This window comes from Salmo salar, chromosome ssa11, assembly GCF_905237065.1.
Source record: "Salmo salar chromosome ssa11, Ssal_v3.1, whole genome shotgun sequence".
NCBI classification, from domain to species: domain Eukaryota; kingdom Metazoa; phylum Chordata; class Actinopteri; order Salmoniformes; family Salmonidae; genus Salmo; species Salmo salar.
The window spans coordinates 79475926-79499750 of record NC_059452.1 but is presented as its reverse complement, the minus strand read 5'-3'; the positions used below and the strand labels follow the sequence as shown (position 1 = coordinate 79499750).

The following is a 23825-nucleotide window of genomic DNA, read 5'->3' as shown; positions in this document are numbered from 1 at the left end:
TGTGTCTAAACTTTTGATTGGAACTGTATATATATATATATATATAAACAAAGTTTACATTCTACAAGTGTAAAAAAAAAGTTATACTGTATCAACTACATGGTATGAGATACTATTAATGGATGTTTCTTCTTTGTGGATAATAAAAACCTGCCTTCCTAGAGAAAGAAGAAAATACAGAAAACTCCCCACAATGATAATCGAAGATCGTTCTGTATAAGTGAGTAGTAGTTTGGAAAACTTAAAGTGCTTCACAGAATGTTCCCATCTTAGTGACACATTGCTAGTTCTGACTTCAAACAAACCAGAAAAAAACATCCAAGCAAACTTCAGCTCCAGCTGACTGAGCAACAAGTTAGACTAGTAGTAATTTGCATAATACAGTACAGCATTATCGAAAAAAGGTTTCAACAAAGTGCAAACAATTTATTGATAAGTGACATCTCACGCCAGAGATGCATGAACAGTGCTGTGCTTGTCATGAACACACACATTGTCAAATAAAACTCAGTCAATGATTGACAGTCATTACAGTACCAGGTGGGTGATGTACCATGAGTTATAAGAGAAGGAAATGTCAGATAGAACCAGTCTCAGCGTCTGAATGATACCAGACATGACTAAGCCACCACTTGTGTAACCAGCAGCAACAGGCTCTCTCATGTCCTTGGTTTGCCCAACCTAGGTAATGACTTGGCGCTTGAAGAATGGCAGTGGGTAATACAAGACCCTCAACAAGGTTTTGTTCCAAAAAAGTCCCTTCTATTCAATGTCAGGTCATACTGTACTTAACCATTGTCGAGGGGAAATGATCTCAAGCTTGTTAAGGGGGTAACAATCTCTCTCTGGAAATCCCCTGCCCCCATTGTGAATATAGGCCTTTCCTTCCTTCACCATTATTCACTTTGAAACATGGGGAAGCTTGACACAATTGCCATTATACAGTCAGCCCACAAAATTCCAACATTACATCTCTCCAAAGAGTCCCTGCATCCTCTACCATCTGGTTGCACAGTGGTAGCTCTGACATCAGAGGGGGTGCTCGATGTTCAGCTCCAGTCTCAGGTCCTGCAGACTCTGCTCCCAGCGTCGCTCCTAGAAGATGCTGAGGACACAGCATGCCTGTCGGCCATTCCTCACAGCCCGCAGCCCCAGGGACGTCACCAGGGATTCCAGACGACTGTGGGAGAGCCACAAGGAAACAGTCAGGCCGAAATAATCACATTACTTTACAAATACCAGACTGATGCCAATAGTTACTGTATAACAGAGAAGGAAGCATTTACAGCTGATGTTAATACTCAGACAATACCCCCTTTAAATTCATTATGCCACTTTCAGGAAATTCAGTTTCAGGAAGTATTTCATTTTCATATGCAATTTGATTTCCATTCTAAAAACCTACGAAGTGATGTGTCATTGACGGGACTGAAAGTCCCACCTAATATTAGTGGAAATCCTAGACCTGCAATAGCACTAGGTCAGGGGATCGTGTGGGATTCTCTTGGCTACTTCGAAAAGGGAGAAATAAATGTTCCGGGGAGGGTGCTCTTCAGACAGACAACTCCCAAAAAATCATGAATTTAGGTAGACAGAGCTTAAAAGGCGGGCGGGAATTGTGCTCATAAAAAAGAATCCCCTGGGAAACATGACAGAAGCGGACCCAATGCAGACGCAGATAGCTAGGCTAAGCCACAACTGATACATAAGAGGTCATGGAGCACCATCCTCCCACTAAAAAATGGTCAACTACAGTACGCCCTCAAAAATGTGTGGGGAGCTTTCTAACAAGCAATGACAAGCACCGTTTGTTTGTGGAAAGTGTCAGCAGGCCCGACTACACTTTGTCATTAGAAATTATGTCCGGGGGCCTCCAAAGTGGCACAGCGGTCTAAGGCACTATATCGCAGTGCTGGAGGCGTCACTAGAGACCCGGGTTCGGTCCCGGGCTGTATCACAATCGGCCGTGATCGGGAGTCCCATAGGGCGGCGCACAATTGGCCCAGCATCGTCTGAGTTCGGGGAGGGTTTGACCGGGGGGCTTTACTTTGCTCATTGCGCCTCGGTCATGAGTTGAACAGTGCTTCCTCTGACACATTGGTGCGGCTGGCTTCCGAAGTGCGATATGGAATATTGTTAACATTGTGGGAAGCAACAGTTAACTTAATAGTTAAGATACTGTATCTAGCTGTCAAACATTTAGTTGTGAATTCCATACTGTACTTAGATCACCTGGCGCGTACTGCACGAACAGTGCGTGATTCTCATGTTGTGTTCTTGTAAACCAACACCACGTGACATGTGACTGGGGACTACGCTAAGCTACATAAATATTGTGACAGGTGAAATGAAGAACGCAAAAAAAAATTCTGCTAAAGTATTGCACAAGTTGACAGCAGATATTTATTTACTTAAAGTATCTACAAATATTCAACTGTATTAAAAAAAATGTAATATATAGTTTAAACAGCATTGATGGTATTGAAAAACCATCCTATGGCTTTTTCCAAATACCCCGATTTATGGTATACCGCCCAAGACTAGTATCATCCGCATTATTGTAGAAGTGTTTAGAAACATTCTTATTTACAATACAAGTGACTCCATAATGACAAAATACATTATTTGTATTTATATATATATATATATACACCATTTAGCATAAACCCCTCCAACCAGACATGCTTTATCTACTCATTTGCTGGATGCAGAGTTCAAGTGAAGGTGAAACAAATCATAGAGAAAGCAGACTGTATTGCAATCCTCTCTGATGGGTGGTTGAATGTTCGTGGGCAAGGAATAATTAACTACATAATCTCCACACCTCAACCAGTTTTCTAGAAAAGCACTGACAAGGGACAACAGACACACCCGTCTCTACATTGCAGATGAGCTGAAGGCAGTCAATGACCTTGGACCACAGAAGGTATTTGCACTGGTGACAGACAATGCTGTGAACATGAAGGCTGCTTGGTCTAAAGTGGAGGAGTCCTACCCTCACATCACACCCATTGGCTGTGCTGCTCATGCATTGAATCTGCTCCTCAAGGACATCATGGCACTGAAAACAATGGATACACTCTACAAGAGAGCCAAGGAAATGGTTAGGTATGTGAAGGGTCATCAAGTTATAGCAGCAATCTACCTCACCAAGCAAAGTGAGAAGAATAAGAGCACCACTTTGAACCTTTTGGGGTGGTGTTATGTTTGAAAGTCTCTCCAAGAAATGGCCATATCACAGCCCCATCAAGAGGATCCTCCTGGATGATGTATTTTGGGAGAGAGCGGTAAGCAGCCTGAAACTCCTGAAACCTATAGCAGTAGCGATTGCACAGATTGAGGGAGACAATTCCATCCTGTCTGATGTTCAGACTCTGCTTGCAGATGTAAGATAATAAATCCGTACTGCCCTGCCCACTTCACTGTTGCTCCAAGCAGAGGAAACTGCAGTTCTGAAATACATCAAAAAGCATGAAGACTTCTGCCTGAAGCCCATACACGCCACGGCATACATTGGACCCCAAGTATGCTGGCAAGAGCATCCTGTCGGGTGCAGACATCAACAAGACCTATGGTGTAATCACTACCGTGTCTCACCACCTTGGCCTGGATGAGAGCAAGGTTCTTGGCAGTTTGACGAAGTACACTTCCAAATAAGGGCTTTGGGACGGAGATGCAATATGGCAGTTGTGCCAACATATCTCAATCGGCCACTTGGTGGAAGGGACTTTGTGGATCTGAGGCTCTTTCCCCTGTTGCCTCCATCATCCTCCAAATCCCACCAACATCAGACATGGAAGCCTGCGAGGAAGACAACCAAAGCTTTAGTTTCTCGACTATCCAATGCAAAAAACATCTACATTTAAATGGTATTAATATTAATTTGCATATATTTCTGTTAATTCCCATATTCCCGTTAATTCCAACTGAAAATGTACACCTCTGAATATTCCCCAAAATGTGCAACCTTAGTGCTACTTTAAAGAATCTCAATTTGAATACCTTTTGGTTACTACATGACTCCCTATGTGTTATTTCATAGTTTTGATGTCTTCCCTATTATTCTACAATGTAGAAAATAGTTTTACTATAAAGAAAACCCCTGGAATGAGTAGGTGTGTCCAAACTTTTGACAGGTAAAACATTTTTCTCCCCTTTTTCGTGATATGCAATAGGTAGTTAGTCTTGTCTCATCACTGTAACTCCCGTATAGACTCGGGAGAGGCGAAGGTCGAGGGCCGTGCATCCCCCGAAACACAACCCCGCCAAGCTTCTTGACACAATGCACGTTTAACCCGGAAGCCAGCCTCACCATTGTGTTGGAGGAAACACCGTACACCTGGCGACCGTGTCAGCGTGAACGCGCCCGGCCCGCCACAGGAGTCGCTAGAGCGTGATGGGTCAAGGACATCCCGACCGGCCAAACCCTCCCCTAACCTGGACGACGCTGGGCCAATTGTGTGTTGCCTCATGGGTCTCCCGGTCACGGCCGGCTGCAACACAGCCCGGTATCGAACCAGGATCTGTAGTAACGCAGCTAGCACTGCAATGCAGTGCCTTAGACGGCTGCGCCACTCGGGAGGCCCATTGAATATCACTTTGAGCATGGTGAAGTTATTAATGACACAGTACACCCAGTCACTACAAAGATACAGGCATCTTTCCTGCCGGACAGGAAGGAAACCACTCAGGGAGTTCACCATGAGGCCAATGGTGACTTTAAAACAGTTACAGAGTTTAATGGCAGTGATAGGAGAAAACGGAGGATGGATCAACAACATTGTAGTTACTCCAGAAAACAAACATAAATGACAGAGTGAAAAGAAGGAAGCCTGTACAGAATACAAATATTCCAAAACATGCATCCTGTTTGTAACAAGGCTCTAAAGTAAAAGTGCAAACAATTTGGTAAAGAAATAAACTTTATGTCCTGAATACAAAGCGTTAAGCGTTTGGGGCAAATCCAACACAACACATCACTGAGTACCACTCTTCATATTTTCAAGCATGGTGGTGGCTGTATCATGTTATGGGTATGCTTGTCATCGACAAGGACTAGGGAGTTTTGTTAAAATAAACGGAATAAAGCTAAGCACAGGCAAAATCCTAGAGGAAAACCTGGTTGTCTGCTTTTCAACAGACACTGGGAGTCAAATTCACCTTTTCAGCAGGACAATAACCTAAAACACAAAGCCAAATATACACTACAGTTTCTTACCAAGTCGATAATGAATGTTCCTGAGTGGCCTAGTTACAGTTTTTATTTAAATCTGCTACAAAATCTATGGCAAGATTTGAAAATGGCTGTCTAGCAATGATCAACAACCAACTTGACAGAGCTTGAATGCACATATTGTACAATCCAGGTGTGCAAAGCTCTGTGACTTACCAAGAAAACCTCAGCTGTAATCGCTGCCAAAGGGTATTCTAACACTATCGACTCAGGGGTGTGAATACTTATGTAAATTAGATATGTGTATTTCATTTTCAACTAATGTTTTCACTATGTCATTATGGGGTATTGTGTGTAGATGGGTAAGAAACAACATTATTTAATCCATTTTGAATTCAGGCTGTAACACAACAAAACGTGAAATAAGTTAAGAGGTACAGTTGAAGTCGGAAGTTTACATACACCTTAGCCAAATGCATTTAAACTCAGTTTTTCACAATTCCTGACATTTAATGCAAATAAAAATTCCCTGTCTTATGTCAGTTAGGATCACCACTTTATTTTAAGAATGTCAGAATAATAGTGGAGAGTGATTTATTTCCTTCACATTCCCAGTGGGTCAGAAGTTTACATACACTCAATTAGTATTTGGTAGCATTGCCTTCAAATTGTTTAACTTGGGTCAAACGTTTCGGGTAGCCATCCACAAGCTTCCCACAGTAAGTTGGGTGAATTTTGGCCCTTTCCTCCTGACAGAGCTGGTGTAACTGAGTCAGGTTTGTAGGCCTCCTTGCTCGCACACGTTTTCTCAGTTCTGTCCACAAATTTTCTATAGGATTGAGGTCAGGGCTTTGTGATGGCCACTCCAATACCTTGACTTTGTTGTCCTTAAGCCATTTGAAAGAACTTTGGAAGTATGCTTGGGGTCATTGTCCATTCGGAAGACCCATTTGCGACCAAGCTTTAACTTCCTGACTGATGTCTCGAGATGTTGCTTCAATATATATCCACATCATTTTCCTCCCTCATGATGCCATCTATTTTGGGAAGTTGCACCAATCACTCCTGCAGCAAAGCACCCCCACAACATGATGCTGCCACCCCTGTGCTTCACAGTTGGGATGGTGTTCTTCGGCTTGCAAGCCCCCCCCTTTTTCCTCCAAACATAACGATGGTCATTATGGCCAAACAGTTCTATTTTTGTTTCATCAGACCAGAGGACATTTCTCCAAAAAGTACAATCTTTGTCTCCATGTGCTGTTGCAAATCGTAGTCTGGCTTTTTTATGGCGGTTTTGGAGCAGTGGCTTCTTCCTTGCTGAGCAGCCTTTCAGGATATGTCAATATAGGACTCATTTTACTGTGCATATAGATACTTTTGTACCTGTTTCCTCCAGCATCTTCACAAGGTCCTTTGCTGTTGTTCTGGGATTGATTTGCACTTTTCACACCAAAGTACTTTCATCTCTAGGAGACAGAACACGTCTCGTTCCTGAACGGTATGACGGCTGCGTGGTCCCATGGTGTTTATACTTGCGTACTATTGTTTGTACAGATGAACATGGTACCTTCAGGCGTTGGGAAATTGCTCCTAAGTTTCAATCAGACTTGTGGAGGTCTACAATTTTCTTCTGAGGTCTTGGCTGATTTATTTTGATTTTCCCATGATGTCAAGCTAAGAGGCACTGAGTTTGAGGTAGGCCTTGAAATACATCCACAGGTACACCTCCAATTGACTCAAATGATGTCAATTAGCCTATCAGAAGCTTCTAAAGCCATGACATCATTTTCTGGAATTTTCCAAGCTGTTTAAAGGCAGTCAACTTAGTGTATGTAAACTTCTGACCCACTGGAATTGTGATACAGTGAATTATAAGTGAAATAATCTGTCTGTAAACAATTGTTGGAAAAATGATGTGCTAACCGACTTGCCAAAACAATAGTTTGTTAACAAGAAATTTGTGGAGTGGTTGAAACACTTAGGTTGGAGTCATTTAAAACTAGTTAATGTAAACTTCCGACTTCAACTGTATGAATACACTAAGGCACTGTATGTACAAAAAGTGCTGTAATTTCTACATTTCTAAACGGTTCACCTGATATGGATGAAAATACTCTCAAATTAAAGCTGACTGTCTGCATTTTAATGGCGTGGTCATTGTATCTGGAGTAGAGAAAAAAAAAAAAAAGTTCACTGTTCCAATACTTTTGGAGCTCACTGTATGTAATCGATGAATCCTACTTCTATGGTGGCAGACTCACCTAGCATGTTAGTGGGCAAGCCTAGTAAGCTGTGCAGTAAATCGTGGACCTCTCTGCATAACATACGCCAACTCTTCATTATCCACAAACTTAACATCTGCCCTTGAGTCAGGGGTCACCCTCTGAGAAAGAGAGGGAAAGAGAAATAGAGCTAAGCAAATACACTACAAAAATCACCACACTCCCTCTGCAAAGAGATCAATGTCCTTCACAAACTCACATTGTCTTCAAGGAAGCACAAGTACTCTCTCCCTAAGGATCCATCTGGAAGAAAGGCCATCTTGGACAGATCCAATGTGGATAGCCTGATCCGTGGGCGCTCTTCTAACACAACAATAGATGAAACATACACACAAGAGCATTAATGGACAAACACATGTTCCCACAGAACTTATCCCAATTGTAGAGATGTATATTTCAGGAATCAGGATGGACATAAACACTGAGTAGGACAGACAGCAGAGGTTGTGCCATACGTTAGAATGGTATAGCCCTCAGGGTCTCCTCTTATTCTGTCCCGGAGCGTATTGAGGGCCAGGTGTCCTGTAGTCTCGCCGAGAACGGCCACCATGTCTACAATACATGGGGAACAGGGATTACTGTGAGATAAATATGTTCCTTTTTATTGAGAAAAATGCAGTGTATGTTACACCAAAAGAGAAACTTAAGTTATTTCTCACCCTTTTGAATAATTGATATTTCAATTAATTGTTTTAAATCAAACTTTTCATCTAATTTCACTAAGACTGTTTCACACAGTTTTAGTTCTTGTTTTACCAGACCTGGTAACAAAGGATCTAAATGACACAGGAAACCCACTAAATAACTCTGCTTGGTATCGATTACTGAGTAATGAAACTTAATCACCTACTTTGAATTTCCAATGCAGACAGGAAAACGAAACAGGGAACACCCCACCCACACCAAACTCATTATGGATCAGTATTATGGTCTTCCATGAAATAAGTGCCTTTTGCGTCCCTTTGATATTTTTGTTAGAAATTGTGCACCAATATTGGATTTAAAACCCTGTTATATTCAATGAAGTGCCAATTAATATAGAACACATGGATATATGAATAAAGAGTTGTTAAAGTGCCAAAATACAGCATTTTGACATGTCCCCTCTGTGACTTCGAGGAACATTTTTATCCACTTAAGTTTTCCCCATCATTATAAAGCCCTAGTTATTTTGTTGCTTTGAGAAAGTACATTCTGATTATTATTTAATGTGATTAGTGATTCATTTTAAGGTAAAAAAACCTGTCCCTTATTTTAACCCTGTTACAAAAACTGAACTTTCGTTTTAATATGGTGAACCTATTCCTTTTTAAATATTTTTTTCTCAAAAGAAACACTGAACATCTAACAGTCAAATCATAGTGTAAAAGCAGTTGAGCTGGTTCTACTCTTTTTGTAAATTGTCTGGTGTTTTGTTGTGGAAAACTGATTGGGTCAAGCATAACTATTACCCATAGATAGGCAGGCTAGAAATGTTTTAATTTCTTTTTTTTTTTTTTCATTCACTTGCCCCTCCCTGTTGTACACAACAAGCTTCCATTCCCCCTGTCACAAGGGGAGTTATGGCTGGTTTAAGATGAACTTGTCAACCCTGTTACGGTCAACCCTGTTACTTTATTTGCCACTTACTATAGTTATTTTGATTATTTTACCTCTTGAGATGGATATTCTTATTATTTTACCTCTTTTATTAAGTTGAACATGCTTTTTATGACAGAATATTAAAATGGTGAAATCAAATGTTTTTTTTTTTTTTTTTACCAAAACATCTTAAAAGCACCGAATTGGTAGAACAACCCATTGCCTGCTCTGGGGTTAATATCAGCGCTCTGGGGTTAATATCAGAGTCATACAAACTGAGTACCATTATATTTAGCCAAACTCTTGGTACAATACACCTTTGGCTCTGTTTTAATAAGGAGTTTGTCAGTGCTAAATACTCTTGATGATGTCTAAAAACTACCTACACATGTAAATGCCCATGTGAACATATCACAACTGGAAGTGGGCATCCTTCTCACCATGTCTGTAGGGGTCCTGCAGGGCTGCCACCCCGGGGCCCACAGCCAGCAGTGCTTTCTGGATGACGTCGGTAGGGATGTGGCCCGGGTAGTCTGTCATAGTGGCTGTCTGCAGAGTCTAGACCACTATGCTGCTGTCGGACACACAGGGCTGTGGGGGAGAGCAAACACCATCAGACATAATGCAGAACACCTGACTCTGAAGCAGTCATTCATCCCATCCACAATGGCTCATCAATTACCACTGCTCAGATGGGGCCACAGGTAGTTTCCAGTGCTCTAGTTTACTGTCAAACAGTGATGAAGTTTCCTAGTAAATGAGTAGTACATGAGGCCAGCAAGGAAATTAGTGTGATGGGAATCTTGAACGCATTTTGAGTTTCACATTAACTGTATGTTTATAAAGCACACATGACACAAAAAAAACATTTTACAAACAGGACATTATTATCAGTGTTGGGGAGTAGTGAACTATATGCAGTTCAACTAGTAATTTAACAGCTTAGTGGTAGTTGAACTAAATTCAAATCTAGGTAGTGTTTTCAGTAGTTAATACGTTTTTTACTGTGTAACTTACTACTGGAACTACACACTACTTTTTTGGCTAAAATAAAATGTGGGTGAAGAACAATCATTTCCTTTCTTTTTCAGCATAACACATGCCAAATTCTCACTTGAAACATATTATAAATTATGACCCCGAATTAATCTGTCTTGCAATTTGTAGTCTGACATTTCAGATTTACATATGATCATTTTTCAGAGACTAGTCTCAGACTAGGACACTGACATTAGTATGATATGTTACGTTTAGTATGGTTACATAAGATAGAAGGTTACTTAAAGCAAAAACGAAACGTCTAGCATGGTTGCGTGTTCTAATTTCATCAAGGACAACTTCAGCATTTTGGTTACTTTGCAACTACTTACCATGTTAGCTAACTCTTTCCCTAACCCTTTTAGCTAAACCTTTTCCTAACCCTTTAACCTAACTCCTTACCCCAAACCTTGCCTCGTTAACGTTAGCTAGCATTAGCAACCTAGCCATCTAGCTAACATTAGCCAAAACAAATGTAAATTCGTAAAAGATCATATGTTTTGCAAATTCGTAACATACTGTACAAATTGCAATTTGTATCATATTCTACAAATTGTAATTCGTAACATATACGGAGTGGATGGACATCCACAAATTAATACATACCATACAAAATGTAATATATCATACTAAATGGAGTATCTCAGAGTTACATACAGATTAATATGAAATGCTCTGTGACCATGATGTTTCACAAAGTATTTTGAATGTAGTGAACTACTTTTTCAAAGTAACTTTAGTTATGTAAACTATATTTTTCTTAAGGGTAGCTTTAGTGTGAATTACTGTATTACATTCTATTGTATCTTAGTCTATGCCGCTGTGACAATACTTAGATTTGTGTTTATTGTGTATATGTTGTGAAATTATTAGATATTACTTGTTATATATTACTGCACTGTAGGAGCTAGAAACACAAGCATTTCGCTACACCCGCAACAACATCTGCTAAACACGTATATGTGACCAATAACATTTTATTTGAATGAATTGGTAGCTTGGTAAACTAGAATAGCTTCGCAAACATTATTATAGCATAGGCATTCAAAAATACCGGGCACAAAACGTTAGGTGGGTGGGGTTTACACCTCACCCTGGTGCGCAGAGTGAGATAAAACGAGTCCAGCATGGCCTCGTCTAGGTGGTGTTTTATATAAATATTGACAGGTTGAGACCGCGTTATGGGGCTTTGAAAAATAAATAAAAGCTGGACAACCACGAGTACAGGCTAAATATGGAATTTCAACGAGACAGCGGTGGGTTGTAGGTGAAGTTGGAGGACGTCGTCGACACACAGAGAGCTGGTCAAACTAAAACGACATTGGCAGACAAAAGAAGATAGATAGTCCTCCTCACTGACTTCTTATCCATACACACACAAGGGTACAAGTCCCACATGTATACCTTCGTAAACAAACAGGCCCTGGCTGGCGAGTACGCGTAGAAGTGACGTTCTATGTAGCGAGTACAGAGAAGACCAGAGCACGCGCAGAACTGTGTATTTTCTTGTGTGTTCCTGTGTAACCTCTTGCTGTGTGGTCACAAAATCCGTGACATGTCCTTCAATTTACGTTTGCACATTGTACAGCGTGGAGAAAGTTCTTCTTCGATGATGTTTAAACGGCGGTTGAAATCTAATATGTTGCATTACCGCCACCGACTAGACTGGAGTAGAACTCCCATATATACTTTGCTTGAATTTTTTTTTTTTAAATACCCTACCATCTAACACTACACTCTCAAAAAAATTATACAAATAAAAACACCCTACCCCACTATTTAAATATATTTAGTCCTACCTCATGCCAACAACCTGAAAGGATGGGACATCACCACTTAACACACCCTGTAACTCTTCTGATCTCAAGTCTCGCACACCCAACTACCTCTGCAGCTGCCACCACAACCTCAATTTTCTGAAACTTCTGTTCCATCCCTGCAGTACAGGTGATAACCATTGCTATAAATGCTAAAAATCCAATCTTACTGAAACATATATCACTTGTTGGTTTATCCCTCTGTACTGGTACAGATCTACTACTCACACGACTCTTCTCAGGATCCCTTCCCCTTGACCCATCTTTCTCTACTTTCTTCACTGCCTCAGCATATGACAACTTCTGCACTACTCTAACCCTGGAAACCTCAACCTGTCTCTCTCGCAACGGACATTTCTGATCCCCAGCCCCATTTGGCACCCCTGCAATTAACACAGACCACTACTTTCCCCAATGCTACACATCCCTTTGTATCATGCCCTTCTGCACAGTTCTCACACCTAGGAACCTCCCTCCTACACACTGCTGCCACATGCCTATAAGCTGGACACCTGTAACAACGTAATGTATTCAGCACAAAGGCTCGTACAGGATAACTTATATATCCTAACATCACTTTGTCGGGCAAAGACTCAACATCAAAACTCAGAAGAACAGACAATGACTCTTCTGTTTCACCACTCTCGCCACCCTGCATGCGTCGCATCAAACGACGGGCATCACATACACCGGGACTCTTCCCCTTCAGTTGGTCAACTTTTACATTTACTTCTACCCCAGTAATCACTCCTTTCAATGGCATCCTTTTCTTGAGAGGGAAACAATTCACATTTCTTTCCCCCATTCGTTTAAACCTCTTACGGCTAGGTGTCCCGCTAGCGTTCCACTACGACAACATCCGGTGAAATTCTTCTTTAACAAACCATCTCCTTTTTTCCCGCCATTTTTACAGACTCAAGCTCACCGTCTTCCTCCCGCTCTTTTCCCCTCCGTATATGTCTCCTTATGATAATACTGCACTACTCCTGACAACCATTTTGTTTTTGCTTTCTCTAGGGACGCCATTTAACCGTCTGTCACAATCTCCATACAATCAGCACGAACCCCTCGGATGCAGCGCTCAACAGTGCATCCCACTTATAATACAGCTTCTTTGTCTTGATGTTCTTCTCTATCGAAAGCTACCACGACACTTATCCATTTCAAACAAGCGCGCTCTTCAGACCACCATACCTGTCTCTGCAAAAGCTCATCCTTCCGCAGCTTCGTTGAGAAAGTTGTCACTACTCAATATAGCTATACATCTCCGCAAACAGCTATGATTTGAAATGTGTGTAGCTAGCCATATAGCCTATCACCTCAGTTTCCAAACAAAAAGCATATGTTTTAAGCGAGAGAACGAGCGTGCTCAACAGCATCATTTAAAAAAAGAAAAACAATGCACCTTTTATTTAACCAGGTAGGCTAGTTGAGAACAAGTTCTCATTTGCAACTGCGACCTGGCCAAGATAAAGCAAAGCAGTTCAACACATACAACAATACACTTCAGCAAAACGTTCGACAAACATAAGCGCCGCAACTCTGTCACCCGGCGGGAGCTCCTCGCTGTTGTGGCTTCCATCAAACACTTCAAGTACTACCTGGGTGGCCTGCCCTTTACTGTGAGGACTGATCACTCTGCTCTCCAGTGGCTCATGTCTTTCAGAGAGCCAAAGGGGCAGATTGCACGCTGGTTGGAGGAGCTTCAGCCGTACGACTTCAGTGGTGCACAGGGCAGGGGCACACCACTCCAATGCCGACGCTATATCCTGTCGGCCTTGTACTGCAGACGGGTGCCGCCACTGTGAGCGTAGAGAGGCTTGTGAGAGAGAGCTGTGTGGGGAGGAGGGGGTCTGTACCACAGTGTGTTGGGCGAGCGGGCCTGTCTGCTGTGAGCTGCGGACTGTTGATGTGGCTGAATGGGGGCAGCAGCAGGGATGGGACACAGACCTACAGCCAGTGCTACAGTGGGTAGAGGCGCAGCTGAGACCCGTGGGAAGAGGTGCCAGTTCTATCACTCGCAACCAAAGGGTTGTGGTCAAAGTTTGAGAGACTGAGGCTGGCTGATGGCGTGCTACAGCGGGTATGGAAGGAGCCAGCTACGGGAGAGAAGAGGTGGCAGGTGGTGGTCCAAAAAGCACTGTGGGAGGCTGTGCTCCAGGGCACTCATGGGGGGGGGGGGCCTGGACACTTTGGGGTCACAATAACCCTCTGCCACCTCTGTCAGGGCTTTTAATGGGGGCAGCACAAGAGGCATGTGGAGGACTTTTGCTGCCGCTGTGACAACTGCACAGCGGGAAAGGGTCCTCCAGGCCGTTCTCATGCTCAGCTCCAACAGTTCCCAGTTAGGGCTCCCATGGAGAGGGTAGGAGTGGATGTGGTTGGGCGTTCCCCACCACAGACAGTGGTAACCACTGGGTGCTCACGGCCATGGACTATTTCACAAATTGGCCCGAGGCATATGCTCTGCCTTACCAGGAGGTACCAGGACCATCGTCGACGCCCTGACAGCGGGAATATTCAGCAGGTTTGGAGTTGTGGATTCCACAGCAACCAAGGCAGAAACTTTTGAGTCCCGTGTGTTTGCCACCATGTGTGAGAGTCTGGGTATGCACAAGACCCGCACTACTTCTCTCCATCCTCAAAGTGATGGCCTTGTGGAGCGCTTCAACCAAACGCTTAGACAGCAGCTGGCCATCATATCTGCCAAACACCAGTGTGACTGGGAAAAGCACCTGCCCATGGCCCTCTTGGCATGCTGCTCCGCTGTCCAAGACTCTACCTCCTGCACACCTGCCCTCCTTGTGCTGGGCAGAGAGATCTGCACCCCTGCAGAGATTACGTTTGGTCGGCCCCTGGATAGCCCTCCTGCTCCTCAGGGGCCGGAATATGCCCAGAGACTCCAGGACCACCTTCGCCAGAGAGCAGCTGGTGAATGCAGGTGTGAGGCAGAAGAGGAACTATGATGTGCACACCCGGGGAAGGCACTTTGTGGCTGGGGAGCTGGTCTGGGTCTACAGCCCCCTGAGGAAGAAAGGCAGATGCCCCAAGTGGGACAGCCACTGGGTGGGGCCCTGCAGCGTCCTGGAGAGGGTAGGGGGTTGTGTACCAGGTACAGCTTCCTCCCAGGGGGAGAAAGGTGGCACTGCACCGGGACAGGTTAGCCCAATAGAGGGGCTTCTTCTCCTCAAACCCCAGGGACCCCCAAAATCCCCCCCCTCTGGCAATGACATTCCCCAAGCACCCACACCCAGGCACTGCAGACCAGGCTCCAGACAGCCCAGCATTACTATACATTTTGAAAATGTAAAAAAAAAAAAACTGATGTATTATTAGCTAACTAGCTACAGTGCAGGCTAACTCAAATGAGCTGCTAACGACGTAGCTAGTATGCTATCCAGCCAACTTTACATACTGTATAGCTAGCTAGCTAAGTGAATTAAATATCACCAGCTACCTAACTTCATATTAGCTCGCTATCTTGATGTATTTATCATTGTAAAAAACAAACTTCAAATGCATTTGTAGGTAGCTACCTAACAGCCATGGAGGAGGGTGAAAGGATAGCAGCCCCAACTGTCAAAGTGAGAGTAGGCTATTCTGGATAAGGCAGGTACTTTTGTGTGGTTCCTGTCCCTAGAAGTGAGGACAGAGATGATGGTAACATAATATTCAGTGCGGTGTAATTTGAGTATAATGAAGTATTTTTCTTGTGATATTTTATGTCCTCTGATACAGAGAGCTGTGAAAACTTGTCTGCAGATGAGGTCCCAATGAAGAGCAGTGGTTCTCAGTCCTGGTCTTGGGGACTCAAAGAGGGGCACATTTTTGTTTTTGCCTTAGCACTGCACAGCTGATTCAAATGATCAACTCATCAAGCTTCAAGTGGTATTCATTTGTGATGCTATCCTTGATATGATCCTGCTGTTGCCACATGCTACACGTGTGCACATGCATCTATCTATCTATCCATCCAATGTTATCATTTGTTATAAAATATATTATACTTCAGTAATCCACAATGACCTGGTGATGTAAATGTCTAATAATGACATTTCTTCCATATTCCTACAGATACCTTGCAATTGGAGATTCCTTCAAAATGATTGCCTACAGTTACTGTGTAGGGCACTGCAAGGTTGGGTGACCAGGGCCATCTGGGACTGCCTCTTGGGGGAATTCAGGCGTGTGAAGGCTACCTGTGTCCTGCATAACTTAATGAGGATGGACACGAGGACCAGGAGGGAATATGCAGCTCGCCGCCGCGTGCCAGAGGAGAGGTCTGCTGCTCTGCAGGATATTTCAAGGATGGGGGCCAACAACACAGCACGGGAGGCAATCTTCACTTCCCACTTCTTCAGAGGGTGCTGTACACTGGCAACACCATAGACTACACTATGCACAACCAAAGGCTCTTTTTAAGAGCCATCCACATTGCAATAAGAGTATTCTTCCATTTACTTAGCTATGTCAACTTCAGTTATTCAATTCCCAGTTTCTCTCCCTTTGATTTCTACTTCAGGTAAGTGTGATGTCTGTATAAAAGCAAAACAGGCTATTTTAAGTCACCCATATTGAAAAAATGTAGAACAATTAGACACCCTATAACCCACACCTACACACTAATGTATCAATCTGATTGATGGATTGTGTTGTACAGTAAGCAGGCTCAGGTGTAACTGTGGCTCCTTCCACCTTTAAAGAATAGGCAAAAGGACCAACCATGGACAATAGCAAGACACTTCATTATTTCGAATTATATAACTACGCTATATTGTCAGTTCTCGTGTCTGCATGCTTTTCGGTATAAAGTACTAGTGTGGACACCAGGTGAGGCCACACACACAGATTCCTGTTGAACACCGTCTCTTTAACTAGCTTATTTTCTCAATAACAGTCTCACCTTCACTTCATCCCTCTCCTCCCTTCTCCCTAAATCGTCTAGGTTATATCAGCTGTGTCGGTGAACCCCTCCCGCATCTGAACTGGCTACATACAGCATGATCAGAGGTTAGAGGTCACTTGGTCAGGTCAACAGGAAGTGTTATGCTTAACATTGAAATACAGATAGAGATGTAGTAGTCCCAGAGTTAATGATCCAAGGTCAGTCTTGCATGTCACCTTATGATTATAATGACCGACAGTGTTAGAATAAAAAAAACATAAGGCTTAATAATGCAATCTCTCTCTCTGTCTGTCCTCTGCAGGTATGTTTTGATGTGAGAGAGGTTGCCAACCCCCCAGTCCCATCATCGCCACCTGCTCTGAAGATGACCTTTGGGCCAACTGGGGGCCCAAGGCTGGTTAGAAGACACCATGTAATTGTGATGAACTGAGAGAATATTAAGTTTAGTAGCACTATAATTCATTAATCATATGCGGTCTTCCCTGCTCCTCACTTACCAGTCCCTTTGTCTTTTACACCACCTTTCTGTTTTATAATGCACACCAGATGTGCATTGCAGTACTTCTTTCAATAAAGTGTTTCACATTCTCTGCTGGTTGAAAGTAAGTCTCATTTGATGAAACACTACACCTATCCTGTGTCCTCAGATCAGTGCAGATGAAGGAAATTAGATAGTGAGATGAACCGGTTTTAGAGTATTTACATGACGCATAGCAAGTTTAGTGTACTGTTTATATGAATTACAAATCAGTCTTTAACTAGTTAAATCATATTTATAGTCTTGCATAGTTACAGTATGTAACCATTGATGTCCCAGGACCAACATTGGTAAACACTTAGTGTATAATTGTGATAGATACAGCATCATTCAAAGACTGGAATTGGATATGACTGAAAAATAACGTCTCCCACACATTCATACATGAACTGCACCTTTATATGCCAAGGTAGAGTACATGATCAGTGAATATATTAAATGTACAGGCTACAATGTGGGGATCTAATGCTTGGTTATAACTACATGTATTTACAACTTGCATCCTTGTCACAAAGTTATTATACTCAATCCAAAGGCTTCATTAATGCCAAGTCGATACAACCGGCTATGATAGCTAGGTTCTGACCTTATATTTAAGGTTCCCTACACAGATCGGCTACATAGCTAGCTATACATCCACAGGCATACAGGTATTTTTTTCCCTCCACTACACAATAAGCAAGAAAATAGTTAGCTATGTTACTTCAGCTGCATTGCATGGCAAATATCAGCAAGGCAAGCTTCCAAAATTATACATTAAAATTTGCAGTAAATATACTGCTCAAAAAAATAAAGGGAACACTTAAACAACACAATGTAACTCCAAGTCAATCACACTTCTGTGAAATCAAACTGTCCACTGAGGAAGCAACACTGATTGACAAAAAATTTCACATGCTGTTGTGCAAATGGAATAGACAACAGGTGGAAATTATAGGCAATTAGCAAGACACCCCCAATAAAGGAGTGGTTCTGCAGGTGGGAACCACAGACCACTTCTCAGTTCCTATGCTTCCTGGCTGATGTTTTGGTCACTTTTGAATGCTGGTGGTGCTTTCACTCTAGTGGTAGCATGAGACGGAGTCTACAACCCACACAAGTGGCTCAGGTAGTGCAGCTCATCTAGGATGGCACATCAATGCGTGCTGTGGCAAGAAGGTTTGCTGTGTCTGTCAGCGTAGTGTCCAGAGCATGGAGGCGCTACCAGGAGACAGGCCAGTACATCAGGAGACGTGGAGGAGGCTGTAGGAGGGCAACAACCCGGCAGCAGGACCGCTACCTCCGCCTTTGTGCAAGGAGGAGCAGGAGAAGCGCTGCCAGAGCCCTGCAAAATGACCTCCAGCAGGCCACAAATGTGCATGTGTCTGCTCAAACGGTCAGAAACAGACTCCATGAGGGTAGTATGAGGGCCCGACGTCCACAGGTGGGGGTTGTGCTTACAGCCCAACACCGTGCAGGACGTTTGGCATTTGCCAGAGAACACCAAGATTGGCAAATTCACCACTGGCGCCCTGTGCTCTTCACAGATGAAAGCAGGTTCACACTGAGCACATGTGACCGAGTCTGGAGACGCCGTGGAGAACGTTCTGCTGCCTGCAACATCCTCCAGCATGACCGGTTTGGCGGTGGGTCAGTCATGGTGTGGAGTGGCATTTCTTTGGGGGGCCGCACAGCCCTCCATGTGCTCGCCAGAGGTAGCCTGACTGCCATTAGGTACCGAGATGAGATCCTCAGACCCCTTGTGAGACCATATGCTGGTGCGGTTGGCCCTGGGTTCCTCCTAATGCAAGACAATGCTAGACCTCTTGTGACTGGAGTGTGTCAGCAGTTCCTGCAAGAGGAAGGCATTGATGCTATGGACTGGCCCGCCTGTTCCCCAGACCTGAATCCAATTGAGCACATCTGGGACATCATGTCTCGCTCCATCCACCAACGCCACGTTGCACCACAGACTGTCCAGGAGTTGGCGGATACTTTAGTCCAGGTCTGGGAGGAGATCCCTCAGGAGACCATCCGCCACCTCATCAGGAGCATGCCCAGGCGTTGTAGGGAGGTCATACAGGCACGTGGAGGCCACACACACTACTGAGCCTCATTTTGACTTGTTTTAAGGACATTACATCAAAGTTGGATCAGCCTGTAGTGTGGTTTTCCACTTTAATTTTGAGTGTGACTCCAAATCCAGACCCCCACGGGTTGATAAATTGGATTTCCATTGATTATTTTTGTGTGATTTTGTTGTCAGCACATTCAACTATGTAAAGATAAAAGTATTTAATAAGATTATTTCATTCATTCAGATCTAAGATGTGTTATTTTAGTGTTCCCTTTATTTTTTTGAGCAGTGTATTTTAGCTAGCTGGATTCTTTACATCCACTGTTTCACAAGACGAGAGCCTGGTTTGCTGGTTCTCTCAGGAGTCCGTAAAACATTAAACACTAATTACAATTCTATGTAGCCAGTTCAGATGCAGGAGGGGTTCACCGACACAGCTGATATAACCTAGAGGATTTATGGAGAGGAGAGAGGGATTGTGAAAATATGGCAGTGTTGAACAGTAATCTGTGTGTGGCCACCACACCACACTAAGTGGCTGCAGAGTACTTTATGCTGAAAACCATGAACGGACACACGAGGACAAACAATATAGCATAGTTATATGCAGGACTGCTCTTCATATGTAGCCTTAACACACCTGAATTCCCCCAAGTGGCAGTCCCAGATGGCCCTGGTCACCCAACCTTGCAGTGCCCTACACAGTAATTGTAGGCAATCGTTTTGAAGGAATCTCCAATTGCAAGGTATCTGTAGGAATATGGAAGAAATGTCATTATTAGACATTTACATCACCAGGTCATTGTGGATTACTAAAGTATAATATATTTTATAACAAATGATAACATTGGATAGATAGATGCATGTGCACACATATGTGCATGTGTAGCATGTGGCAACAGCAGGATCATATCAAGGATAGCATCACAAATGAATACATAAATACCACTTGAAGCTTGATGAGTTGATCAATTGAATCAGCTGTGCAGTGCTAAGGCAAAAACAAAAATGTGCACCCCTTTGAGTCCCCAGGACTGAGAACCACTGCTCTTCATTGGGACCTCTTCATATGTAGATAGGTTTCATAACTCTATTTGAGGACAGAAAACCTCACAAGAAACAGACTTTACTATAGTCAAATTACACCGCAATGAATATTATGTTACTATTAACTCCATCCTCACTTCTAGGGACAGGAACTACACAAATGTACCTGCCCTATCCAGAATAACCTACTCTCTCACTGACAGTTGGGGCTGCTATCCTTTCACCCTCCTCCATGGCTGTTACCTAGCTAACGTTACCTACAAATGCATTTGGAGTTTGTTTATCACTGTAAAAAAACCACATCAAGATAGCTAACTAATATGAAGTTAGGTAGATAGTGATATTTAATTCACTTAGTTAGCTATCTATACAGTATTTGAAGTTTAAGCTAGCTAATGTTAGCTCGTTTAGCGGCTCATTTGAGTTAGCCTGCACTGTAGCTAGTTAGCTAAGAATACGTCGTTTTCTTTTTTACATTTTTGAAATGTATTTACTTACTTGAACAGGTTCTCCCAGCCATGTGGATAATTGGAAACAGGGCAGTAAAGTTTGTTTGTTACCAGAGCGTTTTAAAGGATATTACTATTGAACTATGTACCCATAGCATAACGAGACAGTCATACAACACGCCTACAAGCGAGTCACAATTACTGCTGTCTATTGTAAGTTCACGTAATAAGTGACGTAGTTGTGTTGCAAAGCAACAGAAAAAGTACAGCACAAAAAGCTGTAGTACATTGGGCCTTAATTTGGTAAGTACAACACTTCCTTATTTTTTTGTAGCTTGGATGAATGGTCATGATATTTGGGCTCGCTCACCCCGAAAACCTTTTCAGTATGCAGTTAGCGCACTGCTGAGAAGAAAGTCAACGTTACGCTGTAAATTCATGGCTCCATAGCTAAGCCTAGAGTAGTACGACAGTTGAGCAAGATGTCCACTGGCAGGGAAAAAGGAAATGAACAGACCTACCTTGAAAATGTTTTCTGTACCTTGGCTGCATCTCTACGGTACATGCAGTTTAAAGTCGTTTTTTTGGATCAGCGTGCGTTTGCAGTTGTCAAAACAAGAACATTGTTTCAGTTAGATTTCTCAAATTGCCTAGGAGGGGGAGTTGGACATTGAAGCTGGAGCTAATTTACTTCATTGCTACACACTGTATTAAAGGTGCAATATGCAGAAATCGCTCTGCCATTTACTGGTTGCTAAAATAGTTGGCCTAATTTCAGTCTTTGTGACAAAACAAGCAGTAATCGTGTAGAGTATCATTGTACCAAACAAAACTTAAGAATGGAAGCATAGGAATAGCGCACATAGAACAGATCTACCATGTCTTAGACTGGCTTTCAATGAGAATGACAGATCTATAACATTTGTATGTGTATTTGATCAGGTAACCCAGAAAGTTACATATTGCAGTTTTAAAAACTCAAAAATACTATTTGGAGAATAGCAAAAACAAACAAAAAGGACCCCATCCATTAATTATTATGTTTAAAGGTCTGTGGAAAGGCATATACAATTTCAAGCACTGCTCATTTACTTGTGTAACAACATCACCTTTTAAATCTCTTTTCTCTTTCTCTTGAAGTGACTTCACTTTACAATTTCAAACTATTACAAGAATCCTCTCTCTCTGAGACTAAAAGGATTAAGCGTCAGTTCAATCTGTCCATACTAGAGGTCGACCGATTATGATTTTTCATTACCGATACCGATTATTGGAGAACCCCCCAAAAAAAGCCGATACCGATTAATCAGCCAATTTTTATATATATTTGTAATAATGACAACAATACTGAATGAACAATGAACACTTTTATTTTAACTTAATATAATACATAAATAACATCTGTTTAGTCTCAAATAAATAATGAAACATGTTCAATTTGGTTTAAATAATGCAAAAACACAGTGTTGGAGAAGAAAGTTAAAAGTGCAATATGTGCCATATAGTTTAAGTTCCTTGCTCAGAACATGAGAACATATGAAAGCTGGTGGTTCAATATTCCCAGTACTTCAATATTCCCAGTTAAGAAGTTTTAGGTTGTAGTTATTATAGGAATTATGACACGTCGACTATTTCTCTATACCAGGCACTTTAGTATTGCCAGCCTAATCTCGGGAGTTGATAGGCTTGAATTCATAAACAGCGCTGTGCGTCAAGCATTGCTAAGAGCTGCTGGCAAACGCAATACAGTGCTGTTTGAATGAATGCTTATGTGCCTACTTTTGTGTATTGATTTTAAGAAAGGAATTGATGTTTATGGTTAGGTATGATTGTGCTTTTTTCGCGAATGCTCTTTTGTTAAATCATCACCTGTTTGGTGAAGTTGAAGTAGGCTGTGATTCGATGATAAATTAACAGGCACCGCATTGATTATATGCAATGCAGGACAAGCTACTTAACCTAGTAATATCATCAACCATGTGTAGTTAACTAGTGATTATGTGAAGATTGATTGTTTTTTATAAGATACATTTAATGCTAGCTAGAAACTTACCTTGGCTCATTGCAGCCACAGGGTCCTTTTGACACTGCACTCGCGTAACAGGTGGTCAGCCTGCCACGCAGTTTCCTCTTGGATTGCAATGTAATCGGCCATAATCGGCATCCCAAAAGGCCGATTATCGATTGTTCAAAACTTGAAATCGGCCCTAATCGGTCGACCTCTAGTCCATACTGCAGGTCTGCCTGCCAAGCCACTCCTGTCCTGTCTCTTTTTGAATTATCTGTTGATTTCTAATTACTGCTACTCTATATTGCATTTATTTGTTGTTTTGGCCTGAGGTGAAAGGTTGAATGACAGAAATGTGCTTAGACGACATACAACAAAGTTGGCTTTTAGACACGCTAAACTGTGCATGTATCCCATGTGCAACAGCTGCAAATAAACAAACAGAACAGCTGCCTCTACCCCATATTTCCTGTGAGTTATGTAGGTTACCTATCTTTGCAGCGGCCTGGGACATAGGGTGTGGTTAATCCATCTGCTAAATAATAAGGTTTGATATTTGTTTACACAGGAAGCTGTATGAGACGTTGATGGAGAGGCATGGCCCGCATATCTCTACCCTCTTTGGACTCCTCCCTTCCAGGGATACCCCAGAGTGTGCTGGCTGTTTCCATGGAAGCTAAGTACCAATGCCAGCAGTGTCACCAGGTCCTGAGGAAGCCAGTCCAGGCTCAGTGTGGACATCGTTTCTGTGTCCATTGTTTCAAACTGCTCACCAGGTAGATTACTGTAGCTCTTCACCTCATTCCCACTACAGGCTCTGCAACCCTCCACCCTTCCTCAAGTTCCCCTTACTTTAATTAACCCTTTCTCACTGGGCATGCTGCTTCAGCCCACAAAGTCCTGCTGTAGCTATAGCACTGCAGTGTCTCT

At 42.6% G+C, this 23825-nt stretch overlaps 2 protein-coding genes across 16 annotated transcripts in view; one reads left to right on the top strand and one right to left on the bottom strand.

Moving 5' to 3' along the window:
• Nucleotides 1-405: 405 nt before the first annotated feature.
• Nucleotides 406-21090, bottom strand: LOC106563305 (ubiquinone biosynthesis protein COQ4 homolog, mitochondrial). Of its 14 annotated transcripts, XR_006757658.1 has the most exons (9): nt 20338-20681; nt 20032-20141; nt 9477-9627; nt 7911-8007; nt 7655-7758; nt 7435-7556; nt 3188-3801; nt 2996-3081; nt 406-1180 (listed from the first exon to the last, which is right to left on the bottom strand). XR_006757658.1 is itself a non-coding variant. In XM_014128800.2 (6 exons), exons 2-5 carry the CDS (start codon nt 9574-9576, stop codon nt 7443-7445), a joined length of 414 nt encoding a protein of 137 aa, XP_013984275.1. In that variant the 5' UTR covers nt 9577-9627; nt 11479-11973; the 3' UTR covers nt 406-1180; nt 7435-7442. The 14 variants fall into 14 exon arrangements, 1 of the variants encoding a protein (XP_013984275.1); XR_006757666.1 differs by lacking the exons at nt 2996-3081; nt 3188-3801 and adding an exon at nt 20937-21090 and having other exon boundaries at nt 20338-20382; XR_006757657.1 differs by lacking the exons at nt 2996-3081; nt 3188-3801 and adding an exon at nt 20937-21083 and having other exon boundaries at nt 20338-20500.
• Nucleotides 21065-23825, top strand: part of LOC106563303 (TNF receptor-associated factor 2) — a 24803-nt gene continuing 22042 nt past the window's right edge. Inside the window, exons 1-2 of one of the 2 annotated variants that reach the window (XM_014128792.2) lie at nt 21065-21190; nt 23464-23671. In XM_014128792.2, the coding sequence (XP_013984267.1) occupies nt 23493-23671 (179 nt within the window). In that variant the 5' untranslated portion in view covers nt 21065-21190; nt 23464-23492. Of the gene's footprint in view, nt 21191-21210; nt 21447-23463; nt 23672-23825 lie in introns of those variants that run through there. The other variant, XM_014128793.2, reaches the window with a different exon arrangement.